This window comes from Mugil cephalus, chromosome 19, assembly GCF_022458985.1.
Source record: "Mugil cephalus isolate CIBA_MC_2020 chromosome 19, CIBA_Mcephalus_1.1, whole genome shotgun sequence".
In the NCBI taxonomy this organism is placed as follows: domain Eukaryota; kingdom Metazoa; phylum Chordata; class Actinopteri; order Mugiliformes; family Mugilidae; genus Mugil; species Mugil cephalus.
In genome coordinates, this window is record NC_061788.1 from 23,145,531 (window position 1) to 23,163,104 (window position 17,574).

The window sequence follows — 17,574 nt, forward strand, 5'->3', positions numbered from 1 at the left end:
GACAATTTTCACTGTTTTATGATTTACTGTCACAACATTCAAAAGAGTAATCTTCCAAAAAGTTGGAGGCATGGATAACTGATTTAAAAGAGGATATTCAGGAAGTTTACTGGGAAAGGGCTTGTTTTAAGACTCAGACCCAATCTCTTACTAAAAATAAGATTCTCCAATATAAATGGTTAATGCGCACTTATCTTACACCTTGCAGGCTGAATCATATATATATCCTAATGTTCCTGGTATTTGTGTGAAATGCAGAGAAGAAAAGGGTATCTTGATTTATTGTTTGTGGGAATGTTCAAAGATACATCAATTTTGGAAAAATGTATTACATTGTTGTCATAATTGGAAGGGAAGTCCTGTTGCGGGCTAAAATATGTTTACTGGGAATATACCCAGAGAACTTTGTTGTGTCTTAGCAGCAGTCACTGCTCATTGACTTTGGACTCTTACAAGCCAGGAGGATAATTGCACTATTGTGGAAAAGTGTGAACACACCTTCTATTGGAATGCGGACAAAAGAACTGATGTCCTGTCTCGCTTTGGAGAGGCTAACATATATTGTAAAAAAGAAAAAGAATTTTGCTCACTTGTGGAAACCCTATATGGACTTTCTGGAAACTCACAACCTTGGATTGTGATTAGTGCACTGCTGTGATCCTATTGGAATTTATTCTTTTCTCTTTGTTTAGTTATTATTGTTTATTGTCAGCGTGTTCGTTAATTCCTCTCAAAAAACCTACGACTTCTTGCTGTCAATTTAAGCTATTTATTCAAAAATGTATTGGAATATAGAAATACATGCGCATGGACCTTGTCTGTTCAGTTAGTCTTGGCCAACGTCCCAGAAAAGGATGATTTTCAGTAGTTTGACACCTTTATAACAGTTTCAACAAAATTAATATGATTGGTTGGCTACAGGTGGGGAGGAGTCGTGGTTTAGACTTAACTCTCCCATTGTTGGTGGACGGGTCGGTCCCGGCCCTTGGCCACTCAGGTCCCCCAGTGCCCTAGAAAGAAGAGAAAATCCTTCCTACCTGTTCATCCCTGACATAGACCTCACATGCTCTGTACCGCGCTCATCCTGTGACTGCCTCCTTTGCAACTTTTATCACTTCAGAACAGCTCCTCATTGTTCTCTATTTTGTATCTCAGAATCGCTATATGTTTCCTTCTTGCTCTGTCCTAGTCAGCTGATTGCTACTTTCTCAACATGTATCAACCCTGGATGGGTTGATGTTCTTGACCCTCCCATTATCTAGGACCTCATTCTTTATTTGATTATATGAATATTAATATTCACGCTTCTAAATACAACCTAGAAAATCTCAATTGATTATCACACATCTAGACAAATATCAAAAAATAATTCTAACATTATCTACATTAGTATAATTTGTTTGTTTTACTCTATGTTTATCTATTTTTTTTTTTTAATTATTATTATTTGCCAAATCGGGGTATAATGTATTTGTTTAAATGACATTTGTTAAAATGTTTAAATCAATGACAAAAAAATCATAATAAAAATATGTTAAAAAAACTCTCTGGCTAACAAAATGAATGAACTGCTGCTTCTCTGAACAAAGAACTTGAACTTTTGGTGTTCCACCTCCCTGTGCTTCCCCAAAACCTGGCTCACTGAATACATCCCGGACAGCGCACGGAACAGCTGCCGGGCTTCCAGCTGTTCCGTGCGAATCGCTGCAAAGGGAGGAGGAAAGTGCTTCTACATCAACAAAGGTCGCTGTACAGATGTCACAGTGTTAAAGAAGACATGCAGCCCTCGAGTCTTTTCATAAACTGTAGACCCATTAATTCACTGCGGAAGTTCACCTCGTTTATTCTGGTCGGTGTGTACATTGGATCGCAGGTGCCCATCAACGAGGCGTTGCAGCAACTCGCCAACCAGATCACGAACGTGGAGAGAACACACCCGGACTCTCTGCTAATCATTCTCGGCGGATTTTACAGGGCAAACCTCAAGCTTGAAATGCAGAAATGCAGACAACACGTGATGTGCCCCACCAGGGACATGAACACTCTGGACCAATGCTACACCACAATAAAAGACGCACATGGCTCTGTCCCCAGGCTGCTTTGGGAATCTCTGGCCATTGCCTGGTCCATCTCATCCCAACCTATAAGCAAAAGCTGAAGTGTGCCAGTCCTGTAGTGAGGACTGGGAAGAGATGGACAGATGAGTCAAAGATGCAGTGACAGGCCTGCTTGGACTGCACTGATAAGAGCGTCTTTGAAGCTGCAGTCTCAGACCTGGATGAACCAACTGACACTGTGACATCTTAGATCAGGTTTTGGAAGGACATGTGTGTGCAGACCAAAACCTTCTGCACATTCAACGATAATAAACCATGGTTCACTGCAAGACTGAGACAGCAACGCCAGGACAAGGAAGAGACAGGAGTGGAGATCGGGACCTGTACAAGCAATCCAGGAACAAGCTGACAAAGGAGATCCAGGCAGCAAGGAGGAATTACAATATTATTTTGTCAAACCGCTTTTGTGCCAACGACTCTATGACAGTTTGGTTGTACTTCCTGCATCAGCTCAGGAAGTTCAACCTGCCCAGGGAGCTACTGACCATGTTCTACACTGCAATAATCCAGTCTGTCCTGACCACATCCATCAGAGTCTGCTTTGGATCAGCCACCACACATGACAAGGACAGACTGCAGAGGTTAATTAGGTCTGCAGAGAAGATTATTGGCACTGACCTTCCCTCCATCCAGGACCTGTACTGGTCCAGGGCCACGAAGCAGGCCAGTAAAATCTACACCGACCCCTCACACCCTGGACACTATCTGTTCAGACTCCTCTCCTCAGGCCGGCATTGTACGCCAAAACCGACACAAAGACAGTTTCTTCCTCGGGCTGTCGCTCTGATAAACTTTGAGCAGTCACAGTGCGTGTGACCATTCTTACAATAACTCATTATTACTACTGTTTAATTTCACTGTACATGTCTGCTTCTATTATTATTTTATTCTCAAATTTTAATTTATGTTCTACAGTTGTATTTTCTGACGTTTTTTTTTTAATGCATATTTAAGGACGTATTCACACCAGACTCATTTAGTCCGTTTGAAACAGACCTTTTCTCTGGTGTGGACCTTTTGGGTAGGTGTAAATACAAATCAGCGGACTCTGGTGTGGACCGAACAAGTGAACCAAACAGTTTACCTTTTAATGTAATTAATATCTTACAGAAAAGCTGACCCCGCCTTTGAAACCAACAACACACAGAAGTCCGACTTAATAATTCCCAATCTAACAAAAAAAAAAAAATTTCCCCATTCAACCCAATGTTAATGTTTAAATTATATTAAGTTTGTTAATATAATCCATTCATGTCCAAAGGAAAAATAAGTGACCGTTTCTTCTGCAAAAACAAGAAAAAATCAAAAATGTACGATTGACCGTTTACCTATATCTTTAATTTTACTGTGTTAAGGGCTACTTTCCATTCATTTTTTTGTTTTTGTTTTTTCGTGACACAGTCACAAAGACTGGCATTTTCTGAAGAAGATTGCGGAAGTCATTGTTGTTTCATTCATTCATTCATTCATTCCTTTTTATTTTATACCAAGAATGAGCTGTGGGTCAACGTGGGGCACAGAAGAGAGCACTGCCTCTTCGATATATGGTCAGAGTAGAGCATACAGTCAGGTCCATAAATATTGGGACATCAACACAATTCTAATTGTTTTGGCTCTATACACCACCACACTGGATTTGAAATGAAACAAACAAGATGTGCTTTAACTGTAGACTTTCAGCTTTAATTTGAGGGTGTTTACATTCAAATCAGGTGAACGGTGTAGGAATTACAACAGTTTGTATATGTGCCTCCCACTTTTTAAGGGACCAAAAGTAATGGGACAAATTAAAATATCATAAATCCAACTTTCACTTTTTAATACTTGGTTGTAAATCCTTTGCAGTCAATTATAGCCCGAAGTCTGGAACGCATAGACATCACCAGACGCTGGGTTTCATCCCTGGTGATGCTCTGCCAGTCCTCTACTGCAAATGTCTTCAGTTCCTGCTTGTTCTTGGGGCATTTTCCCTTCAGTTTTGTCTTTAGAAAGTGAAATGCATGCTCAGTCGGATTCAGGTCAGGTGATTGACTTGGCCATTGCATAACATTCCACTTCTTTGCCTTAAAAAACTCTTGCGTTGCTGTCACAGTATGCTTCGGGTCATTGTCCATCTGCACTGTGAAGCACCGTCCAATGAGTTCTGAATCATTTGGCTGAATATGAGCAGATAATATTGCCCGAAACACTTCAGAATTCCTCCTGCTGCTTTTGTCAGCAGTCATATCATCAATAAATACAAGGGAACCAGTTCCATTGGCAGCCATACATGCCCACGCCATGACACTACTGATGGGGTGGTATGCTTTGGATCATGAGCAGTTCCTATCCTTCTCCATACTCTTCTCTTCCCATCACTGGTACAAGTTGATCTTTGTCTCATCTGTCTATAGGATGTTGTTCCAGAACTGTGAAGCCTTTTTTAGATGTTTTTTGGCAAACTCTAATCTGGCCTTCCTGTTTTTGAGGCTCACCAATGGTTTACATCCTGTAGTGAACCGTCTGCATTCACTCTGGTGAAGTCTTCTCTTGATTGTTGACTTTGACACACATACACCTACCTCCTGGAGAATGTTCTTGATCTGGCCAACTGTTGTGAAGGTTTTTTTTTCACCAGGGAAAGAATTCTTCTGTCATCCACCACAGTTGTTTTCCTTGGTCTTCCATGTCTTTTGGTGTTGCTGAGCTCATCAGTGCATTCTTTCTTTTTAAGAATGTTCCAAACAGTTGATTTGGCCACACCCCGTGTTTTTGCTATCTCTCTGATGGGTTTGTTTTGATTTTTCAGCCTAATGATGGCTTGCTTCACTGATAGTGACAGCTCTTTGGATCTCATATTGACATTTGACAGCAACAGATTCCAAATGCAAATAGCACACTTGAAATGAACTCTAGACCTTTTATCTGCTCCTTCTAAATGGGATAATAAGGGAATAACACACACTTGGCCATGGAACAGCTGAGCAGCTAATTGTCCCATTACTTTTGGTCCCTTAAAAAGTGGGAGGCACATATACAAACTGTTGTAATTCCTACACCGTTCACCTGATTTGGATGTAAATACCCTCAAATTAAAGCTGAATGTCTGCAGTTAAAGCATATCTTGTTTGTTTCATTTCAAATCCATTGTGGTGGTGTATAGAGCCAAAAAGATTAGAATTGTGTTGATGCCCCAATATTTATGGACCTGACTGTATATCAGCTGCTTGATACACAAAAAGGCTATGGCTATGGCCAAATCACCGAGAGAATGTGCGAGGCAGGTTTTACCTGGACTCTGACAATTGTGGACTTAAAGTGACAAAACTTCGCCAAAGATCCCGCCAATAATTTTTATCCAGTGATTGAGGGGTTACAGGACACACGTGGGTTTGTTTACAGTGTTGGTCCGCTTGTGAAAAATGCAATGTAAATACAGACTCTGGTGCAGACCAAACAAATTAACCGAGTCCCAGCTGCAGAGGTGGTCTCCGTTCACTTGTTTGGTCTGCACCAGAGTCCGCTGATTTGTATTCACACCTACCCAATAGGTCTGCACCAGAGAAAAGGTCCGTTTCAGGTGGACTAAATGACCCTGGTGTGAATACGCCCTTAGAGAGACTTTAATGATCCACAAGGGAAATCACTTTGTCACCATAGCTTTGTTGCGGAACTGCATGGAACTTATTAGTTGACCAGATTAATTGTGCTGTCTACTTTCTGAATATTTTTTTTTCTGTTTTGAATCACAATACTTACAGTTCCCCCTACACAAGGTCTTACTTCCACATTCTTTTCCATAGGTGGCACATGATGTGGATGGCTCTGGTAACTATCTTCTGCTAACTCATCGCCATGTGGCTCACCTTCATCCTTTCTCTTCTTACCTGTGCCGGCAGCAGTTCCCAACGCCCCCGAGCTGGGTCCTTTATCATGAATTCACCATTTCCCGGGATAACTGCATCCGCATTGCTTCTGAAGTCCACCCTCAGATGTGAGTCACACCGGCATAAAATTTTTGTAAACTAAGAATGCTTTCAAAAATGTAAGTGTTAATAGTTTATGTCTGTGAAGGTTCTCAGTCATCCAGGTCATGGTAATCCAAAAGGTATTGAATAAGGTCAACTGGACTTGTAGAATTTCTTGAAGACATTTCACCACTCATCCAAATAGCTTCTTCAGTTCTGATAGACTAGTGGGAAATTGAGGATTAAATAGGAAAACCCACCAGGGGGGATGGTGGGAACCTACAGTCTCAAGGTGTGAATGTTGTTGAAACTTCTTGGGAATAAAAGTCAAAAGTTAATTGTAAACAGATGGTAAATTAAATCTCAGTCCACCTCCTCTCAAACCATCTGTCCTCTCTGGCCAGGACTTTGATGTTGTTATCTTCAAAGGAGTGTCCTTTGTCCTTCAGGTGGAGCTGGACTGCTGAGTCGTTCTCTGATGAGCTGGCTCTCCTGTGTTAGGCCATGCGTCTGTATATGGGTTGTTTTGTTTCTCCAATGTAAAAGTCTGTACATTCCTCACTGCACTGAACAGCATATACTACATGAATCTGTTTTTGTCTGGGTGTTTTGTCTTTGGGGTGGACCAGTTTTTGTCTAAGTGTGTTGCCAGGTCTGAAATAAACTACAGTTAATAAAACAACAGGCCATTATGGAAATAGTGACCCCAGTTTCTGGTCAAGCAAGTTTCTGGCCAGAGATGACAGATGGTTTGAGAGGGGAGTAAGGGAAGCCATCTATGTCAGAGTGAAAAAACGTTTTCTAAACAGAGGAGGTGGACTGAGATTTAATTTACCATCCGTTTACAATTCAGTTTTGACTTCTGTTCCCAAGAAGTTTCAACAACATTCACACCTTGAGGCTGGAGGTTCCCACCAACAATAGCCTCGTTGGAGCTCCATTCATAGATTAAGTAGCCTAGGTACACCCCCCCAGTTGACCTTATTCAATGCCTTTTGGATTGTTAATAGTTTATTTTCATAAATTAACAAAATGCAATGAATGAACAGAAGAAAAAAATAAATCAGTAATTGGTGTGACAACACTTTGCCTTCAAGACACCATCAGTTTTTCGAGGTACTTGCACACATTTTTTGAAGGCTGGTAGGTTGTTCCAAACACCTTGGAGAAATAACCACAGATCTCCTGTGGATGTAGGCTTCCTCAAATCCTTCTGTCTCTTCATGTAATCCCAGACACAGTCCATGATGTTGAGATCTTTAAAAAGATTCACGGGTCGCAAATTTTGTCCGATTGTCACGAAAATAGGCACAGACCATCTTCAGTGCAGGCCGCACAAAATTTACTAGATGTGTTTTTTAATTGGGTTTTTGCTCTTTTTTCTTGACGTGTTAGGATTTCAGAATAGATTTCCATGTCTGCTGATAGTGTGGAATGTCCCCTTTCAGCATCTGGCAAAACCTTTCACGCAATCGCAAGAATTTGTCCGCCATATTGGATTTTGTCAAAAACCTTTAAAAAGATTCACGGGTCCCACATTTTGTCCGATTCTCACGAAAATGGGCACAGACTATCTTTAGACCGAGCCGCACAAAAGTCACTTCAGACTTTTTACTTCAGGCATTTTCATTGTCCAATCCGTTTGCCCGCTACAGCCAATCAAAATTGCCAGTGGAGCTGCCAACCAGGAAGTCAGCTCGTTTCCGCCAATCCTTCGCTGATTCGCTCGAAACTTCTCGTCTAGCCTTATGGCTGATTGGCCAATGTGCTTGGACCCCCTCATTGCTGCATACAGCTATATTTCTGACTTAGTATCTCATAATTTTTTTTCATCAAGTGGCGGAAATGGGCTTCCATAACTCTTTATTACCAGCATGTCTATATAAACTCCTGCTTGACGTCGTTTCAAATAGAGCTACCGAGCTGGCTGTGAAAAGTCATGTGCAGTCGATCCGTGCACTCATGGATCGATCAACCAATCGGAGAACGTTCAGCCAGTGCGGACAGCCCCCTCATTTGAATAACATTTCATCATTTCATGCTGACGTGCGTGCATCAATAAATAAATACATAAATGTATAAATCCATTAATTAATGTATGAATTGCATTTCTGAAATATTTAGGTATTTATTTATTTAATTATTTTTGGCACATATTTAGGTATGTATTTATTTAATTATTTATGTCAGGTATTTATTTATTCATTGGGGTCCCACCAAATGGCATTGTGATCGGATGGGTTTTTTGCAGCGGAGGTTTGGCAAAGGCAATTCTCGCAAAACTTTACACTTTTAATAATAATTTGCGCAACAAACTACTGGTCTGAGCTTCCCCAAGGACCTAAGTTATAATTATTTTATGTTTCACCGACCATAATTCGTTGATGAAGTAGGGGTGGGTGATATGGCAAAAATATCATATCACCATCTTTTAAAAATAAAATCACGATTTAGATTTAATCATGATCTTAAATTGAAAAATTAAAAACAGAAAAAAATTTGTCCAAAGAACCTTTCTTAACAGATTTTACTTTAAGTAGTTGCAGAGAGAGCTGCATGTGCAAACAATCAAGTTTAAGGTAAACAACAACATTCTAATGAAGTGCACTCTTGCAAAAGTAGTAACAGAAAGTTTTGTCTGTGAAGGTTCTCAGTCATCCAGGTCATGGTAATCCAAATAGGATTCATAGGATAAGTTAGCTTTATGGTAATCCAAATAGGATTCATAGGATAAGTTAGCCTAGGCACACAGTTCCCCCCATTCAAGCACAGGTAAGTACCAGCCATTGTGGTAATTAGTGACCCCAGTTTCTGGCCAAGCAAGTTTCTGGTGGGTGTTACCCACAGAGTTTATTCCTATTTAAACCTCAATTTCCCACTAGATTAGATGTCTTCAAGAAATTCTACAAGTCCAGCTGACCTTATTCAACGCTTTTTTTGGATAACAGAAAGTTTTCTCTTGAACGGTACCATATATTTTGCAGGATAAAAGGTAACCACTTCTGACTTGTCATACGGATTGCCTTTGTTAAACGCCTGTGTTAATGTTGACTGTTTTGGTCTTATGCTAGCTGCTGCCTCCACCTGCGGTACCGGTGCCGCCGGGCCCCTCGCTGTTTGTCTCTCAGCATATTGTTTTGGAGCTTCCTCTTCAATGATTGAAAAGGGTCGATGTGCGAACATGTTCTGTGCACAGAAAATCTGCCTGCGCTTCTTCAGTTCAGGAAAATCCAAACCAATTCCATATAATGGAAGTGGATTTTTTTCAGCTTGGCTCTCCGCTTCCGCTACACATGTAAACAAGGAGGCGGGTAAGAAAGCGCGTCACTGCCCGTAATTCGCTATGATTGGTCGGTCAGGTTGACGACGTAATATGTGTGGTGCGTCGGTGCATCAGCATAGAACTGCAATTTATAGAATGTCCATAGACGATCCCACGATCTCTACAGTTGGACATATCGTCTTCACTTTGTAATCGTTCACGATTTAATATCGTCATATCGCCCACCCCTATGATGAAGTGACTCAAGTTTCTCGACTACTAAAATAAGTCTGCCTGTTAACTCAGAGTTCAAGCTAGATTAAATATTATGGAAGATATGGGGGATATGGACGTACAAACCTTAAGCTCAACCTGCCAAGAAGCCGAAAAATACTTCATCACCCACAGAGCAGTCCCTGACTGAAGTACAAAATAACATCATACTTCTCTCCGGAAAAATCAACGAAAGAGCAGATCAACTCGAGAGCATGATCAAGAAAAACTCATAGGAGGTAGGGCGTTTATTGAGGGGAGAGAACTGCGTCCTGATGGAAAAGGAACGTGAAATGTGAAAATAGCTTGAAAATAGTTTAAATCTACAATGACCTCAGTGATATTTACATGAACATTTAACTATTATTTGATATAAGTTGTTGATGAGGCCATATGTGCATTGAAACAACATTTTGTTGTTGTTGTTGTTAAAATATCTTGTTCCACAACAACGGTGAATGCAAACTTGTTTAATAAGGTCTGCTGTGTTATTGTTAATTCAACATGTTAAATATGCGAGGACCCTATAGCCTTTTGTAAAAGTTAAATTCAGTCTAAAAAGAGGATTTTTTTTTCTCTTTTTGTTTCTCTCTTCGTCCTAATGTCTCTTTCTGTGTTTTTTATATAAATGCCTGGGGAATACGAGGCCTCTTTAAAAGAAAAGCCATTTATTTATATTGCAGAGGTAAAAGTGCTGATTTTTATTTTATACAGGAAACTCATGCTGTAAAGCAGACGAGTCTTTTTGGAAAAATCAATGGGGTAATGAAATGTGGTTTCACAATGGAAATAATCGGTCAGCAGGGGTCGCCATATAAAAAGATAAAAGACATAAAAAGACTACACAGTGAAACTCATATGCCTGGGAGATGGATCTTTTTAGTTGTTGATATAAATCAAAATCAATTTATTTTAATTAATATTTATGCTACCAACAATAAGACCATCAATTTAGCGTTGTTTCAAAGTATCGGGTCAAAAATATGGCATCTTTACTCAATTTATCCACTTGATAAAGTAATATGGGGAGGGGATTTTAATACTGTCTTTGATGAAAATATATATGAAAATATATATGAAAATAACGATGGCCTCCAAAAAATACAAGTACTAACAGTGAACTAATAAATATTTGTTTAAGGATGAATTTAATTGATATTAGGAGGCAGAAAAACCCACAGAACAACATGTATACCTGGAGTAATAGAAATATGTCTTTACAGTCACGCATAGACTTCTGGCTTATCTCTAATGATCTTGTCCCTATGGTTGGAGATATCTTCATAGAACATGCTATTCTAACGGACCATCAAGGGATCTTTATCAAACTCTCTAGAGAATACATGTACAGAGAAAAACAGAACAGGATATTGGCAATTTAATAACTTGTTATTATAGAATGTAGACTTCATAGAGGAAATTAATATTATTGGTAAATATTGTAATAAAGCGTGTATTACTGGTTCTTACAGATACTTCTGGGAACTAATTAAATATGATATTCGAAGAGCTGCACTTAAAAAAGGTAAATTCATAGCAAACTGGAAAAAAAAAACAGGAAACTAAGATTATCAGAGGCATTTTGAATCTGCAAACAAAAAACTGTAATGACTTAACTAATGAAGAAATTATTAATTTAAACGAGCTGCAAAACTAATTGGAGAACATTTATGAAGGAAAAAACAAGTGTTTTATTAGATCAATATGCAAATGGCTTGAACAAGGTGAGAAAAATGCTAAAAAAAAATTTTAGTTTAGAAAAAAGAAATGCAGAATTTGCAGCAGTAAGTAAATTGATGATAAATGGTACAGTCTTGGATGATCCTAAAATAATCTCTCAGCATGTAGCTCAATTTTATCAACATTTATAACCTTCAGCTTTTTCACCCTCCTATATTGAACCTTGATCTTCGCATCTCATGTGAAGAGGACTTATCATTGGTTGAAATTAATGAATGTATTAATTCCTTTAAAGAAAACAAATCTCCTAGTAATGACAGTTTGACAGGGGAGTTCTGTAAGACTTTCCAACTTAAACTTGCTCCCTTTCTACTAGCTATGTTTAAAGAATCCATTCAACAAGGTGAACTCCCTCCTACATTAAGGCAAGGAGTAATCACATTAATTCCCAAATCAAATAAAGACAGATCACACATAGAAAATTGGAGACTTGCTGAACAATGATACAAAATTATTTGCTTTAATCTTTAGCAGTTCGAGCGGGTTAGCGGTTTGATCCCCCGAGTGTGCCATATGCAGAAGTGTCCTTGAGCAAGACACTGAACCCCCAGTTGCTCCCAATGCAACTGGCACTGGTGTGTGAATGTGTGTTTGCTTGTGTGAGCGAATGGGTGGATGTGTCTCTGACTGTAAAAGCGCTTTGAGTACCTTTGAGTATTTAGAAAAGCGCTATATAAGAGCAAGACCAAGACCACTTCGTTTAGCCAATTTTCACAAACAAGCTCTTTTAGGGTTGTTATTAGTTTATAAGCACAACTTCAGTCGTCATCGATTTTATATCTGGAATAACAAAGATATTCTTCACAAAAGAAAATTGCTGTTTTATGGTATGGTATGACAATGGAATTTTACTTGTATGGCAATTATTAAATAAGGATTGTGTGTTAATGACATATTCAGAAATTCAAAATAACAATCGCACCTAAAGAATATGCCACTATCTTCAGTGCAATTCCTGCCGGTTCACTTCTTTTTTTAAGGAACTCTAACCTAGCAGGAACCAATTCATTGATGTTCTAGGCAGTTTCTTATTGATATCAATATTCAAGATAAAGCTTGCAGTAACAGGCAATTTAGAAATGCATTGAACTATACTGTAGCACCTGCAGCAAAATTCTTCTGGTCGTCTATCATGAGCAATTTACAGTGGAAAAAAGCCTATAGTGTTATAAACAAATATTGCATTGATAATAAGTTGAAAGAAGTATCCTACAAAGTGTTACACCGAATTTATCCTGCTGAGAAGGTTTTGGAAAGATTTAAGTTAAACGTTGATTATTCTAGTACTTTCTGTAATGTTGACAAAGAAACATTGTTTCATCTGTTTTATCACCGTCATCAATTTTGGAATGATATGCACTTTGTAAATAGAAAAATTAGTATTACTATTCAATTTACTGTGTTTAATGTAATGCTGTATTTTGTTTTCAGTTGGATGGAGAGCAACACTGCCTACATAATTAGGGGCTACGGGGCAACGCCTGAGCCCCTATTGTTAACCTGCGTGTTTCTTCTGATTGTTATTTTTCCACTTTCTTCCTTGTTTCGTCCCTTAACTCGCTCTACAGCTCGAAGAGCAAAACGTGCGGTTTGATCGGGGTAGCACACAATCAAGTTTGATCGTGTGCTATTACTTTTCTTTACGAAATACGAATTTTGTCATAAAAAAACTGATAAATGTCCCATTGGAAATGAATGGGATGCCAAAAAAAAAAAAAAAAAAAAAAAAAAACACGCAAAAAAGACAGTTTTTCAAAGGTCTACTTCTCAGGCATACTTTCACCCACAGACTTCATTTCAACTCTAAAATGTAGACACGAGCCTTGAGTATTTGTGTATTAATCCTCGTTTTGATAGGTCTTATCGTTGTTGATCAATCACTGTTCAATGACCATGATCTTTTTCGAAAAATCTCGTTTTAGAGTGCGGAATGTTGCTACTTAGAGTCAGAGTACGTGTGTGAAATAGCCTGAAAAATTTCTCTTTCCACCCTCATCCCGGCCACAGTTTACACAATAGACACATGATTTTTTCCACAGTTGTAGATAAACTTGTTGTGTCTCTCACAATGTGCTCGGCAAAGCAGTGAGACGTACAGAATTTAAACTGTAAGCGTCTGTTCGCGGTAAAGTACCTGTCTGCTCTCCATTCACTGCAATGCAAAGATTTTCTGAAAAAAGGAGAAGGGACCTTTGTCTTTAACTCGCGAGTGTGTCCAAAATATTTACTCCACAAGGACAAAAACATATCAAAGTCTTCAGGAAGGTCTTACGACGCCCATGGTCTGCTTGTTTTTCTGATAGGAGCTACAGTTTTGTCACAGTAAGCCCAAATGTGAGACCAGCGAAAAGGGGAAAATGTCGCTCTTTTCTGTGTCCCGGCTCCGTGCGCTTCCGTCGTCATTGACGACGACTGTGAGTTGCCACGGCAACCCCTGAGCCGCAGCTCTGGGCCACAGCTGAGACCAGTTCATTAATCAGATGTCTCTGCTGTTAATACAGCTAATCCCTGTGTCCCATACATTTATGTTACAACAATACACACCAACACACACTACACAGGTAACTTTGTGATTACAGTCACACACATACATGCGCGCGCAAGTGCGCCCTCTTCACCCACACACACTACACAAGTAACTTTGTGATTACAGTTACACACACACATATGCGCACGCAAGGGCGCCCTTCTCACCCACACACACAGAGGTAACTTTATGTTACTACAGTTACATATATACACACGCGCGTGTAAGCGTGCTACCCAGAAACACACAGGCAGCTTAATGTCATTACAGTTACAGATACACACAAACACACGTATACGCGCGTGCAAACGTGCATTACTTTGTGACACACAGGCTAACTGTGCTAACCATAAGCTAACTCTGCTAGCCGTGTGCTAACTCTGCTAAATGTAAGCAAAGTGTGCTAATTCCCATGTTGACAGAGACTGTACCCCTGGCATTAGCTCCTGTAGCCCCTTCTAGTACAACTTATAATTATTCTTGGAAAGTTTCACATTCACAAATCAGAATGGTCTGGTTTGAAACCCTGCTTTTTTCATTTCATTGTTGAACTCCAGCAGTATGGCACCCTACTTGAACTGATTAACAACAACAAAGCTGAGAAGACGCTCAACATGTTGAAAACTATGCATTTAATTTGAGTCTTGAAAGGACTGACAACGAACTGCAGTACCCCCTGGACTGTTCAGTGTTAAATGAATTTCTGTCATGTGTTTGTTAAACCTCTTGTTTAGAAGTTTGTAAGTTTGTATCGGGTAAAAAAATAAAATAAAAAATTATTTATTTATTTATTATGTCTGAATTGGTCCTCCATACACAGTAGCACGCACACTTTTGTAATTAGTAACAGTGATGAATTAAAATGTCAGTTATATAGAAGAGTTACAGAGTATTACTTTAATGAATACTGATGCATAAAAGAGCCACCAGCAATAATATTTTACAAAACAAACAATAACAATAAATTTCTGTTGCGGCTCCTGATGTGTCGGCCCATATTATTCTCTCTCATCTCCTTTGTAGAATTGTGGTAGTCTTCCTTATCTTTTTGGTCTAACCTTAGCAATGATTTATGGTCTCTGTGTTCTGTGTTAGGCTTGTGGAACTGGTCCCCCAGTACTACCTGGGAAACCTGCCCTCCAGTGATGGTAAGGAGCTGCTGATGGAGATCAGGCACAGTATGGAGCCTCCATCATGCGGAGCATCACAAGATCAGAACAGGACTCACAGAGACACTAGCACATCAGGAGAGGGTCACAATCAGTCCAGCACTGAGCTCTGTGTTGTCCAGTGAGACAGATGACGAGGCAGAGCTTCTCAGGAGAACACATGGCTGTCACGTTGGATCTGAGATGTGGTACTTTTATTATCGGTACCATTTGTCTGTAAAATGTCATCTTAGTGTGGAATAGACCTTCTGTAAAGTGGCTTTAGGAACGGTCACACTTCATTATTTGCTTGTTTTGTTGTTCTCTGTATAGACTTTAAATGTAATTTTAAACACTTTATTTAATTAGGGATTTCTATGTTTCTACTAAATAATGCTGTCACAACTTTATTTAATTGAGGACAATTGTATCAACTTGACCAAACAAGGGAGTCTATAGACAATATACACACTCTTTCAGTAAGGTGAGATATTGTGATATTTAACCTCGATGCATATGCCCATGAATAAATGGGTTCTCAGGGCTCACTATCATGACACACTGTAGCAGTAAAGCACAGAGCTTCTATTTTCAACTTTTTAAATATAGCTTGTAAATGATTTAGCTTTTCTGCCATCATCTTCCTTCTGCCTTTTCCTTTTTAATGTGAGTCAATACAGAATGAGCTTCAAATAAATTAAAAAAAAAAAAAATCATGTTTGAAATATCGATCTGATTTTTCACATTATAGATACCTAAGTGGCTTTGAAAATAGCTTCATTACTGTGTAACCCTAACTATAAGCAATAAAGGTAATATACTGATTTCCTAGCACTCCTGATTTGTCATTCAAAACAATACAAACGTGAATATTTGGCTGTATAGTTTGGTTATTGTCATGCCAGAATCTTAAGAGCTTTTTGGTCTCAGTGTTGTGAATCCACGATACAGTGGTGTGAAAATGTTTTCCTTCCCAACGTCTTATTGTTTTTGCACATTTGTCACACTTAAATGTTTCAGATCATCAAAGGTAACCCAAGTAAACACAAAATGCAGTTTTTAAAGCTGAATTCATGTATCCATTTATCACAGCATGTCTTCCAGGTCCTGAAGCAGGAAAACAGCCCCAGGCTATCACACTACCACCACCATATTTTACTGTTGGTATGATGTTCTTTTTCAGAAATGTGGCGTTACTTTCACCCCAGATGTAATCAGACACACACCATCCAAGAAATTTCAACTTTTGTCTGGTCAGTCCACAAAGTATTTTCCCCAAAGTCTTGGGGATCATCAAGATGTTTTCTGGCAAAACAGACGAGCCTTTATGATGTTTTTGCTCAGCAGTGGTTTTCATTGTGAACACTGACCTTAACTGAGGCAAATAAGGCCTGCAGTTCTTTGGATGTTGTTGTTGGGTCTTTGGTGACCTCTTGTATGAGTGTTTGCTGTGCTCTTGGGGTGATTTTTCCTGAGAAGGTCCACTACTTTTCCATGTGGTTCACTGGAGTGCCTAAGCTTTAGAAATGGCATTATAACCTTTTGCAGAATGATAGATCTCGATTACTTTCTTTCTTATTTGTTCCTGAATTTCTATGGATCTCAGCATGATGTCTAGTTTTTGAGGATCTTTTGTTCTACATCACTTTGTCAGTCAGGTCCTATTTAAGTGATTTCTTGATTGAGAACAGGTGTGCAGTAATCAGGCCTGGGTGTGGCTAGAGAACTTGAACTCAGGTGGGATAAACCACACTTACATTTTTAAAAGGGGTTGGGGAATCACTTTTTCCATGGAGGGCCATGTTGGTTTGGATTATTTTCTCCTTAATAATAAAAGCTTTTTTAAAAAAAGTGTTTACTTGTTATCTTTGTCTTATATTCAACTTTGTTTGATGATCTGAAACATTTAGTTGTGGCAAACTTGCAAAAAAATAAGAAATCAGGAAGCTTGCAAACACTTTTTCACACCACTGTACATTCTATGTCCAGTATGATGTTAACATTACATAAAAGCAAAATATGCATTATTTTGCACATCTGCATTGTCCAAGTATCTATGTAAAATTGCATCTTCATTCCAAATTGTCCAAATATCTACACATAGTTTAGTTAAAATCACAATTCTTTTTCACAGTTTTATTGTAATCTTCCAAAATGAAAAAGGTACTGTATGTCCTATAGGTTCAACCGGGATTAGTTTTTTCATATGGTAAATTAGGGCAGTACGGTGGTGCTGAATTTTTGCACTGTCCAGGGGTTCTTGGTTCAAACCTGCCTGGTACCTTTAACAAGAAGTTTCCATATTCTCCCTATGCCTGCTTGGGTTTCTCTGGTTTCTTCCCACATTCCAAAGACATAATGTATTTGAGCTTAATTTGTGATGCTAAATCGGCTGTTGTTATGGAAGTGAGTGTGGTTGTTTGAATGGTTGTTTTTCTTTTTGTGTTATCCCTGTAATAGACTGGCAATCTGCCCAGGGTGTGTCCTGCCTCTCCCCCAATGACAGCTGGGATACAGCACACTTCAGCCTACAGCACTCTAGAACATAAGCAGCAATAGA

At 39.1% G+C, this 17,574-nt stretch overlaps 1 protein-coding gene across 3 annotated transcripts in view; it reads left to right on the forward strand.

Annotated features, from left to right (window-relative positions):
* Positions 1 to 17,536, forward strand: part of dqx1 (DEAQ box RNA-dependent ATPase 1) — a 41,254-nt gene extending 23,718 nt beyond the window's left edge. For 2 of the 3 annotated variants that reach the window (XM_047569474.1, XM_047569473.1), the window contains 2 exons: positions 5,900 to 6,090; positions 14,962 to 17,536. In XM_047569474.1, coding sequence (XP_047425430.1) covers positions 5,900 to 6,090; positions 14,962 to 15,160 — 390 coding nt within the window. In that variant the 3' untranslated portion in view covers positions 15,161 to 17,536. The remainder of the gene's footprint in view (positions 1 to 5,899; positions 6,091 to 14,961) is intronic. The other variant, XM_047569475.1, reaches the window with a different exon arrangement.
* The last annotated feature ends 38 nt before the right edge of the window (positions 17,537 to 17,574 follow it).